This window comes from Procambarus clarkii, chromosome 7 (assembly GCF_040958095.1).
Source record: "Procambarus clarkii isolate CNS0578487 chromosome 7, FALCON_Pclarkii_2.0, whole genome shotgun sequence".
In the NCBI taxonomy this organism is placed as follows: domain Eukaryota; kingdom Metazoa; phylum Arthropoda; class Malacostraca; order Decapoda; family Cambaridae; genus Procambarus; species Procambarus clarkii.
In genome coordinates this window covers 29494208-29506624 of record NC_091156.1, presented here as the reverse complement: position 1 = coordinate 29506624, position 12417 = coordinate 29494208, and the positions used below count along the sequence as shown (strand labels likewise).

Sequence of the window (12417 nt, the reverse complement as noted above, 5' to 3'; positions counted from 1 at the left end):
GGAAAGAAAATGTCACTCGCTCTTATTTGATGGAATTAGTCATGGTATGATCACACGCGGCATTAGAAATATACTGATGGCAGTCCCTTGTCTCGCTGATTAAAAAAAAAATCCAGTTCAATACAAAAGCTCCAGTAACTATGCTAAGTATTACAGTCGACTTTACAATTAGATTCTTAACTATTTCCACACACCTTTCCTGAAGAAGGCTCCTTCGCGCCTCTGGGCACCTTGGTGATAATTTGCGGCGTCTTTTTCACTTCGAGCTTTCATCGAGGAGAAAGAAGTGTGTTGGGCAACCTGGAGGAAGGAACCAATATTACTAACATTTTCAAATTCCCGCCCCGCCCCCTCTCCCATTCACACGGTGCCAGACACTTTAGTGGACAGCGCTCGCGACTATCCTAGGGAACTGGGATGGATCCCCGGCGATGGCAGAAACAAATGGTTAGAGTTTTTCACCCTGATGGTCCTGTTTACCTAGCAGTAAATAGTACCCGAGAGTTATACAGCTGCGACCGACCAACCGAAAATAATAAAAGAAACCTCGAGACAGACCGTCTGTCCGTGTTAAAAATTAAACCCGCACAACTAGAAACATTGGAATTGGTCACTTTAAAAACTAATTGATAGAGTAGGCAGTTTATTTAACACTAGGTGCACATGCACTAGGGGACACTGGTGGAAACAGTGCCCAAATGAGCCATAAAGAATTTTTTTTTTAGTGGCTGTAGTTAATAAATGGAATGCATTAGGAAGTGATATGGTGCAGCCAGACTCAAACGTGTATGGAGTGTACATATGATAAAGCTCTATAGGCTCGGGAACCTGTACACCTGTTTATTGACTGTTGAACGGCAGGACCAAATCGCCGAAACTACCCCCAGAAGCACAACTTAGCGAGTACACACCCCACAAACATCACCATGGGTATTGAAAGAAAAAGCTGTTTGATTGTCATTCTCCATGGTGCATAGGAGGTCACTGGAGACTTGCCAGAAAAATGAGACTGCTAATGTAGTCCCAATATACAAAAAAGGTGACAGGCAAGAGAATGGACGACAGGCTTTTGTAACTTTAATATCAAGCAAGGTGATGGATAAGATCTTTAGAAAAATAAAAACCTAGCTCATCTTCAGAGAATTTACTTTGCGACAACACCAACATGGGTTCAGGGTAAATGAACCCTGGTAAATGATAAATCTTGCCTCTCAGGTTTAATAGATTTCTACGGTCAGGTGACAGATTAAGCAAAAAAGAAAGGTAGGCAGACTGCATTTTCTTGGACTATCTGAAAGCCTTTGACATAGCATCCCTTAAGAGGCTGGTGCACAAGTTGGAGAAACGGCCAGGAGTAACTGGTAGGGTGGTCCAACGGATAAGGGAGTACCTAAAGAACAGGACGCAGAGAGAGACTGTGAAAGTGAGACCTCAGACTGGCGTGAAGTTACCAATGGAGTCCCACAGGGCTCTGTACTCTGACTTATCTTTTTTTTTGATTTATGCGATTTCTCTTCCAGAAGGTAGACTCATTCCTCTGTTTGCCGACGCTAAAACTATGAGAATGATTAAGACAGGAGAATGACAGACCGAAGACTGGTCCAACAAATGACTACTAGAGTTCAACTCTAATGGTGCAAAGTGATAAAGATAGGTGTTGGGAGCAGGAGGCCAAACAAGGAATAAGTTTGGAGATAAACTCCTGAAGGAGTCTGGAAGTGGGAGGGGGGTTTATATCACACCAGACCTGGCCCCAGAAGCCCACATCAAAAGGATAACATCAGCGCCTTTGCAAGGCTAGCGAACATAAGAACTGCCATCATACTTTAAAGGAATCATTCAGAACCTTTCATCACGGCAGACCAATTCTGGAATATGCGGCTTCAGCGTAGAGTCCACATCCACTCAAATAGTTGGAAAAGGTTCAGAGTTATGCCACCAGGTTAGTCTGGAGCCAAGACGAATGAGCTATGAGGAATTATAACTAACAACCTCATGTCAAAGACAAGAGTTAGGAGAGACATGATCACTACTGCAAAATTCTCAGGAATTTATAGGGTAGATAAGGAAAAACTTTAACAGGTAGTAAACGGACAAGGGGACACAGGTGTGGCAACCGAGTACCTAAATGGGCCACTGACAAAACTGTCACTGTCGGTACTTAACAGATGGAATGCATTTAGCTGTGATGTGGTGGAGACAGACTCCATACATGGATTTAAGTGTAGACAATAGGCTCAGGAATCTGTACACTACTTTATTTACAGTCGAGATGCGGGACCATAGAGCCAAAGCTCAACCCGCGCAAGCACAACTAGGGGAGTACACACCCACACCCTTCCACAAAACTCTCGCATCCACAACTCGCACATCCACTATGTGCTCCTTTAGTTCATATTGTTTTACAACTACTCACGCTAAATGAAAACTGCCTAACGTCTCTAAACCAAAGTTTCCATCTCTGACGAGTCTACACACGCCTCTGATCTGTTAGTATTCTGAACATTTTGTCTATTTCCAATGTCAATCCGCTGAAGTCTCCGTATCTCTCCGCTCCTTTCTAGTGTCGTCAGGTTCAGTCCCTTCAGACGCTGTTCATACCCTATCCCTCACAACCTTGGGACAAGTTTCGTTGCAAACTTATGCGTCTTTTCGAGCCCCCGTTTTTAGATACACCAGTCTGAGTATTCCGCCCTAACTTCTCACTGCCTATGTGAGACCAGTCTGAGTATGCCGCTCCCATAAAAAATAGAAACAAAAAGGAGGAGGCTCGAAAAGGAGTAGTAATTTGCAACGGGCTGTGAGGAATGAGGTACGAAGACAGACTGAAGGAATAAAACCCGACTAGGTTAGAAAGGCGGGAGGGATTGGGGGGGGGGGGGGGGAAGACATGATACAGGCTTATAAAACTGAATGGGATTGACAAGGTGGAAACATTTTACAATGTATGTCACTAGAACAAGGGGGCACGGATGGAAGCTCGAGACTGTTTGCATAGTTATGTTGGAAAGTTTTCCTTTAGCTTCAGGGTAGTGGGTAACTATTCAAACTTAAATGCAGGTATGATAGGAAATTAGGTCAGGAGTCATTGCATTAGGCGACCAAGTGCTAGAAAAGCGGGATCGAAGAGCTAGAGCTCTATCCTGCAGATAAATAGGAGTACACAAAATAGAATAGGTTTGAACAAATTATGTAATCTGAAGTGTTACCTAGCATAACAAAACTGGGTTGAAGTGGGATAGGCGAATGGAGTGCAATGTTTAGCACAAGTGACTGCTAATTCCATGTTCCACCAGTATTAACTGAATTAATTTCTATAAAACATACCTAGTGATTAAAATTTAATATATTAAAAGTGGGCCAATAATCTTTCCCACTCAAGACTTGTTCCTGTTAAGATTTGCCAAAAAGCTTCATAGGAACCAGAGTATAGCATTGATCGTCGTCCATTTAATCTATCTGTTTGTAGAAATGGAAAATTAAAATAAAACCGGGAGGGGGCAGGGGTAAATGCTATTCAAAATAAGATACCAAAGTATTTTATATTAAGAATGGTCTAAGAATCTCTTGTCCAAGAACATTCTACATGGAATTTAACTTTAAGCAAAATAATTTAATGACCATTACACTGTACCAATAATCATTACAACTCAAAATGGCGGCGGTCCAAGAAGCCGGTTATTCCGGAACAAGTCTACCGCATCTGACAATTCATATACCGTCGCCATATATATCAGGTTCAGACAAGCCCGCGATAAACCAGCGTCACGGTGCCAGCCCGCGGTAAACCAGGGTCGCTGAGAACCGAACATCTGTTTTCAGCAACATTTCCCTCGAGCAAATGTAACCCAACAATTTAGAATGACTAACGTAGTGTATTCAGTACATTAAACCGAAACTGTTCAAACATTTAATCATATTCATGTTTAGTAGAGTTTATTCGTTAAGAAAAAGATGTTTAAAAGCACATTCTGGTTTCACTTAATACTCTCTTCTCACAGTCTCTCCGTTCCCCATCACCCACCTTCCAACATCAAATTAACTTATTTAACTGAAGGAAAGGAATATCGAGTCATGCATTCATGCACACTTTGATAATTACCATTAATGAACTTCATTACAAGGAAGTGGGGACATTTACTAATGATACAAACACGACCACAAGAATTTTCCTTATGTTTGGTGTTGCATCTCAATCTTCCACATTAAGGCATATGTAAGTGTTGCTGATCATATTTAGTGCCATTATTAATTGTTACAAGCCATTTAGTCGGCCAATAACATTCATACTACTAAACCTAACCCCAGTAACTTACTAATACCCACAAGAGAATACTAAAAAATTGAAATATATTTTGTATTGTAAAAAGATCCCAGTTACTTTGAACGTTTCGCAATGCTTTAATAAAAATAATAAAGATTTACTGCAAGTGATCTATTAGTCATCACTAAAGACTTAAATCATCCATATTAGTAATCTTAATGTTACCCCCAATAACAGGTTCCAAAAACAACATTTTGAAACAAGTATTTACCAAGGTCTCTCCCGATTCTAAACCAAGCCAATGCGTGTGTTGCAGTGTATTTTAAATTATATTCATACGAGTTTTATTAACATACTCCCCCTTCCCCCCCCCCCCCCATTCACATTCTTCCATCACATCACTTTAATCTTTTAGTTAAAGATGTGGTTATTTGATCGCCAATACACTGTCAAAGTTACAAAGAGTAACTGGTATTTATCACTCAACCCTCCATTTTTTTTCCAGAAGGTATAAACTCCATCTACCAATCTTCCATAATTTTTTAGAACCTTGGGTAATCTTTTGGCCTTTATTTTCATAATTCATGTTTCCGCCCTATTTGTATAGTTTGAATATTGATAAATCATTATTTGCTAATGTTATCTTTAGGTTATCTCGAGATGATTTCAGGGCTTTAGCGTCTCCGTGGCCAAGTCCTCTGCCAGGCCTCCACCCCCCTGGAAGCAGCCCATGACAGCTGACTAACTCCCAGGTACTTTTTTATTGCTAGGTAAAACGGGCATCAGGGTGAAAAATTCTGCCCATTGTTTCTCGCCCGCGCCCGGGATCGAACCCGGGGCCACAGGATCACGCGTACAGTGTTCTGTCCGCTCAGCCACCGGGTTGTCTGCCATGTCAAATTTTTTTTTTACATTGCTAAATAGAGGTCCCAGAACAGCCCTGGGACAACATGCCTCCCTCCCAACCACGCATTTTATCCCATATACACTATGTACTCCGGACTAGTTCAGAGTCGAATTTGTTGACTGGAGTTGCGAGCGGGAGGGTATTATTTGGCGTGTCGGCGAAATGGGGCCGATACGCGACTATCATAGCATCCCTCCCCTTGTTGTGCTTGCCCAGTCTGTGGGCCTCGAGTTTTCTGATCAAGCTGGATATCCCGAGGTGGAGCTCGTGCTGTGCGAAATGCTGCGGATCCCTGTGGTAGATGTTTATGGCAGCGACTGCCCGTAGGGTTATCAAATTTACTATGGAGAAGGTATACCAGGCATTTTTGTGTCATTATGAGAGGTGGACCTTGCCCGTGCCGGAAGGTGCAGGCACGGACCGTCTTAGATCGGAGTGGTGCCATGACGTATGTTAGTGTGCATGGGGCGTCCTTGGAATTCCCAGAGGGGCTGCTGCGGCATTACAGCGGCCAGCTTGGAGATGTTGTCAGTGTGCAGTTGCACCCGCTCTCCTCGGGAACGCTTAAGGGTGTGCGGTCGAATATTCGCACCATGGGTATGAGGCTGCAGGCGGAAATTCTGTCCTCAGTGAAGCTCCTGGGTTGTTACGCTAGGGTGTATTACGCCCGCCAGCCTCGTACGTGTTACCGTTGTGGCCATCAGGCTGCTGGGGTGCTCTGCGCCTGCCCGTCAACCTCTTCCATGAAGAGGACTTCCCGCCGCTCCCTGTGGAGGAGGCTTCGGTGGCTGTGGATGTGAACGACTCCTTGGCTGCTGAAGTGCCCCTGTGCTGCCTCCTATTTATGTCGCCTCTCCTCCAGAAGTTGAGTCGCCGTCGGGTGCTCGTCTTGCCCCGGTTGATGTCCTCGATGCTCCCGTGGTTCTTCTGGCTGCCCTCTGCACGGCTCCCTCGTCTTCGTGTTCTTCAGCTGTTGTGCCTGTCCCTCGCTGGGTGTTGGGGTGGCTGTAGGGCCTCCCACCACTCGACATGGTGCCCCAAGTGGTTGAGAATGCTGCCGTCCTGCAGAGAGTGTGTTCGCCCGGCTTGTGTTGCCCGGGTCTCTAGGTCGACATCCGGCTGTGATGATGTGCGGCCGGTGCCTAAGCGTTCCTGGCGTTCTTTTTCTGCCTGGGCTGATGTGGGAGAGTTCGACGACTAGATCTTCCGGCGACGGTCAGAGTGGTTTCGGTTTCGTTGCATTCTTCAGGGGTGGTGGAGTTCCATGTGCCTGCAGCTGCCAGGGTCGGTGTTTCTAACTTCCCTTCTGATGTGGTGCCTGTGGTGCTTGTTTCGGGTGCATCACACGCGTCGGTTGGTTCTGGTTCTGCATGGGAGGGGGGGTTCCTGACGAGGTTCTCATGGTGACCGTGGTGATCTGGTGGTGGTTTTTAAAATGGCGGCTTGCTCTAGGGGTTCCATACCCCCAGCCTTGTGCCCCGTTTCATCGACGGCGGTTTTGCCGCCTCTCCCGTCTCCGGCTATCTCTTCTGCATCTCGTGCTGTATTAAGCGTGGTGTTACAGTTTCGGCAGCCTTCGCCTTCTGTGCATCCGGCGGCGGGGCCATCTCTTCGGCCTACGTATGTTTTTTTGTTATCTTCTACTTCCACGGAATATTCCAACGAAATATTCACCTCCCATTGAGGTTTGTTCTCCTTTCAAGTGATTTATTGTTTGCTGTGTGTTGTGGGGGTTGTGTCCGTGGATGTGGGGTGTGGTTGCAAGTATGTGTGGGTGGACCGGGTTTGAACAAATCCACAAGGGCCGTGACCAGGATTCGAACCTGCGTCCGGGAGCATCCCAGACACTGCCTTAATCGACAGCTACGACAGGGTTAAAGCGAGTTGAAACCGAAGTTCTACTGAACTTACTGGATCCCGCACCCTCTCCGAGGCACGAACCAGGGTTTTTACACAACGTCCCCCTGCACTCGAGCCATGTCAATAGGCCGTTCTCCCTCTTCGCCCTTGCATCAAGGGCTGTGACGAACCCTCGTCACGGCCCTTGTGGATTTTATCATTTGATGCATCAATTTAGTGTAATCTCTGTAATGGACCGGGTTTGTTTTGGCGGTTCCTGCATGCTCCATATTTCCGGTTCCTGCGAGTTCCGATGAGCGCTTGTTTGTGGCGTGGTTGCGTGCCCTTTGGGCTGCTTTGTGGCCATGCCTGTTTTTATTCCAATTATTATGAACTCCCACTGTTAATTTCTTTGTTTATATGCGTTATATTTAAGTTTTTCTTATTGTCATTATGTATTGGTGCCTCTCCGTGTGTGTTTCTGGGGCCGGTAGGCTTGTTTTGTATTGTGTTTTCAAGGTTGGGTTATGGAGTGCAGGTTTGGGCATTATGTATTGTCCTATTTATATATTTTGTACCGTCTTGCATTATGTTTGTGCTTTCTACGGGGCGTTTGTTGTCGGCCCTTCAGGTCGGTATTTTATGTTTTTATACTCGTCTAATTGTGCTTGCGGGGTTGAGCTTTGTCTCTTTGGTCCCGCCTCTCAACTGTCAATCAACTGGTGTACAGATTCCTGAGCCTACTGGGCTCTATCATATCTACTTTTGAAACTGTATGGAGTCAGCGTCTACCACGTCACTTCCTAGTGCATTCCATGTATTAACTACTCTGACACTGAAAAAATTCTAACGTCTCTCTGGCTCATCTGGGTACTAAGTTTCTACCTGTGTCCCCTTGTTCATGTCCCACCCGTGCTAAAGTGTGTCTTTGTCCACCCTGTCACCCTTTGTAATTTTGTACTTGTGCGCTTTTGTGATTTTAACTTGTGATTTGTGCTATGTTCTGTTTATTGTTATTATATGCATTCTGTGTGTGTGTGTGTGTGTGTGTGTGTGTGTGTGTGTGTGTGTGTAGCTAACGTTACCCTCATGTCTTCTACCGTTATTTACGTACGGTATTGCATTATGTTTGTTGTGTTTTTGTTGTCGGCCCTTCAGGCTGGTATTTATTGTCTTATTTTGTCCATTTATGCTTTTGTGATTTTGTAATTTGTGTTCCGTTTTGTTCTCGTTTTAGTGTATTTATGCTCATGCTTGCATGTACAAATAACAAAAAAAAAGTTCTGAAAGTCAACTTAGGACAGCATCCCTAAAACCATGCGTTAATTTCGAAAAGTTAAATCATTAATAGGAAGAGTAATCATGACACTTACATTCTCAAGCTGCTGTTGGGAGAGGTTGGTGCCCAGGAACTCATTCAGTGTTCCAAGTTCCTTCTTAATGTCAGCTTTCAAGTCTTCATAAAACACAAAGTGCATATTGGCGTCATCCTTTTGCTCCCAGGCCATCATCAAGTTGGGCCAGTAGGGACTGTACAACACTGTAGATACGAATTACATTTAACTACTTTTTACACACGAAACAATTTAGTCTTTAAATTTTGCAATTAAAAATTATATTTTGGAGGTATACACATTTGTTTAGTGTGCTATTTCAAGCTAACGGCAGTTATTTCCAATACTGAAGCAATTATCTTAACTAAATATTAAAATTAATGCAAAGTTAAAATTTGCAACAAGACACTAGGAGTTATTGCAGACCTCGACACTGCACACTTATTACAAGACTACCAAGGAGAACTGCAACTAAACTTTTGAAGAAAACCAAAAAGTACTTGCACTCGTGGCCAATACTAACCACCTACGTTCAATGGCTAGAGCAGCCTTATCCCACTTGTCCCAACACAGAAGGTACCCACCTACAACACTGCACAACACCCAAACCTGAACACGGAGTATGCGGCCCCAGCGTGAAGCCCGTACTTTGTCCAGCACAAAACGAAGCTGGAAAAGGTATGCCACAGTTCAGAGGTATGCCACTAGGCTAGTCCCAGAATCAAGAGGCAAAAGTTACGAGGAAAGGCCGAGGAAACTGTCCCTCACGTCGATAGAATGAAGAGCTCGGGGACACGATCACTACACAAAATTCTCGAGGGAATTGACAGGGTAGACAAGGATGTATTTAAAACTTGTGGTATACGTACAAGGAGACGGGTGAAAATCTAGTACCGAAATGAGCCACAGACATTGGGAATGAACTTTTTCTGTGTCAGCAGTTAGTAAATGGAATGCACTAGGAAGTGATGTGGTGGCAGACTCCATATACAGTTTCTAATATAGGTATGAGGGAGCTTGAGAAGCTCTGGAATCCGTACACCAGTAGATTGACGGTTGAGAGGAGGGACCAAAAGAATCAAAGCTCAACACCCCCCCCCCCCCCCCATCAAGGACAACTAGGCGAGTACACGTATACACACGTACGTACGCGCGCGCGCGCGTAGCCGAGCAGACAGCGCTGAAAACTAATTCTGTGGCCCGGGTTCGATTTCCTGACCAGGCAGAGACAAATGGTTAAAGTCTTTCACCCTGATGTCGCCGTTACCTAGCAATAAATAGGTACCTGGGGGTAAGACAGCTGTTACCTAGGTAGGTGGGTGGGTGTCTTTGCGCACGCGCACAAAAAAAAATATAGTTACAGCCGATTGACTTGAGAGGCAGGCCAAAAGAGCAGAGTTCAACCCCCGCCAGAACTAGATGAATACATGTACGTACACTCGAAAGCTGAATTCGCCAACTTATAACATTTACCCGCTTTCCTTCCAATAAGCAAGGAAATGCCGAATAGTCAGAACATTTGCGAGGATGATATTTAAACCGATTTAAACTTCAAATGGTGGCAGAATCTTGCCAAACATCCAACCCATCACCACATCTTTAGTTTGTCGGCCGAATGCTTTCAGTAGAATAATACTATCAACATCACACTATATCCCTCTGCAACATTGTGTATCCAGAAAGGCAACACGAACACAAGAATTTCTACCATTACAAATTATAATGCCCAAACACTTGGTAAACGTTAACACTACACATGTTTGTGCTAGTTTTTCCAACATGCCAGGGCTGCCAATGCATATAACCAGTTATCAATATGAATCACACTGAAAACTAAAGCAATACCATAGGATATTCTTAAGACGCTAAATATCAACCATGATAATGCAAGAAACAAGACCGATGGCAACACTATTCACAAAGAATAATATTAAAAGGTTGATGGAAAGAAGGAAATCTGAACATTCTACAAAATGGTGCACGAATACGAGCAGAATACTGCAGCTCTGATAATGGAACAACACCCTGTTCCTCCGGGGTCCAAGAGTTTATATCTGGCCAACGTGCAGCCTAGCAAGAGCTGCATTTCTTCCCCATCCCCCCCCCCCGGCCCCATCGCAATAGCATGACATGATGAAAGCCAGTTTGTTATTGTTTTCTCCTAACTCCCCTTGCCACTTCGGGTGGGGGGGGGGGGAGGTATAGGGTGTTTGTAGCTTCAGGGCACCAATCCCCCCAGCCACAGGGCATGGCGAGAAGGCACCCCTAAGCATACCTAATTCCCTATCCAACTAAAACAAAATGGTAGATCATCACAACCCACAAGATTAATATAACTATAATAACAAACAAAAACAAAATACAAATTTTTCCATTATATGGGACAGCACACAAAGGGAGAGGTGCACAGTATATCATTAAAAAGAACTAAAGCTGAAGGCAAAACAACAAGCTGCCTAAGCAGCAGGATTGGTGACTTTACAGCGACACACATGGAAAAAAACTATTCATAGTGGAAGCTAACAAGGCCCCGGAGCAGGAGGGATATCATGTATGCACATGGGGGTCCCTCCAGTCGCCGCCTTACCCACTCGGTGGACCACCTCTTGTGAGAAACCATTTGGAGAAGTGGTACTCCAGATGACTGCTTAGATAGATTGCTACCAGCTATCCTGGCCGCTGTTCACCTAAGACTATATTAACCCTTATGCACCCTGTGCACGGTGATTCTGGGACTAAAATGGTCTGCCCCCCCCCCCTTAAATGTGGTCTTAGATCATATTCTGTAGATAGAATATGTCCAGGTCAGGGCTTTCAGAGCAAATCTCAAGGTCGTTCCTGGCGAGTCCCATATCCTGAAGACCACGCCTCTCCAATTAAGGGTTATTGAAGAGGCGGAGGCTGTGTGCTTCCCGGTATATTTCCCGACCTTTTGAAGGATTTCTGGGGTGCCGTACTTCTCACACTTGCTCTGATGTAGACGGGAGAATGAAGTTATCAGCAGACCTCTACGTCTCTAAAAATACAAAATTCATCACCTTTGCAAGCTATGATGTCAGGCTTACAGAAGGTCCCTCCATCCGGTTTAAGGACTTCACGTTCCAACTCAATACCTCTTTGCAGCAAGCGGCCGGCTACGAACCAGGTGATATCGTCATGACGTTTCACCCGAGCCCCACGTCTTATGGCATGCCTGGAATATGTGGCCCAGGGTCCCTGGTTTCTGGCAAGCATCGCAGAGACCAGAAGCCTCGGGTCTACCCCTAGCTGCTCTAAACGGTGTGGGTACAGCCCTGATCTGGATGGCGTGAGCAAAATCACCTTCACTTAGCAGACAGGTACCGGATGAGACCCCACTAGTGGCAAGATGAAACTTCACAAGAGGACGCAAGGCCAGCACCATCAACCAGGCTGTACAGTTTTGCTTTCCACCTTCTAGAGTGCTCAGTCGTTCTGTTAAAAGGGGTTCCGGCGGCCGTGGTCGAGTCTACCCATCGACGTATTCAAGACACTGCGCCCAATGGAAAGTTATAACTATAGTAGCCACACTAGCATCCAGCCCTCCATGTTTGGCGATGGAGGCAGGACAGTAACGTTAAGCGCTGAAGCAAGACGGCACATCGTCAACGGCCATGCTAAACTGTCTGGGGTGCAATATAATATTGGTGCAATGACTGAACCTGACGAATATGGAAGTCAACAATTTACCGCTACATACTACTACATTCAACTATAAAATCAATTACTTGCAGTTTTGTAATAGGTGAACCAAAACAGGGTTGCAGTAAAAGACAACGTAACTAACAACTATTGTCGCTAAATATAAGAAATCTTAATGCATGGAAAGTTATGAAGCCGTGGGGCCCCGTTAGGCAACTATCTGGATGTGGTCTAATCAGAGTTGCTGCAGAAAATTTAATGTTGCTCAGAAATTATACGAAATCAAAAGAACACATTTAAGATCCAACTTTAAGTATGCTGTATTGTATGACAAGTCCCACCATGGGGCCCACCATGGGGCCCACCATGGGGCCCACCATGGGAATGGGGTACAATGACCTGATGCAAAGCAC

General features: G+C 45.0%; 1 protein-coding gene across 4 annotated transcripts in view; it reads right to left on the bottom strand.

Annotated features, from left to right (window-relative positions):
* LOC123761438 (sulfotransferase 1A1) overlaps positions 1-12417 on the bottom strand; it is a 64722-nt gene that overhangs the window by 15919 nt on the left and 36386 nt on the right. For all 4 annotated transcript variants that reach the window (XM_069314047.1, XM_069314048.1, XM_069314054.1 and 1 more), the window contains exons 6-7: positions 8384-8550; positions 195-300 (exon numbers count right to left, since the gene is read on the bottom strand). In XM_069314047.1, the coding sequence (XP_069170148.1) occupies positions 195-300; positions 8384-8550 (273 nt within the window). The remainder of the gene's footprint in view (positions 1-194; positions 301-8383; positions 8551-12417) is intronic.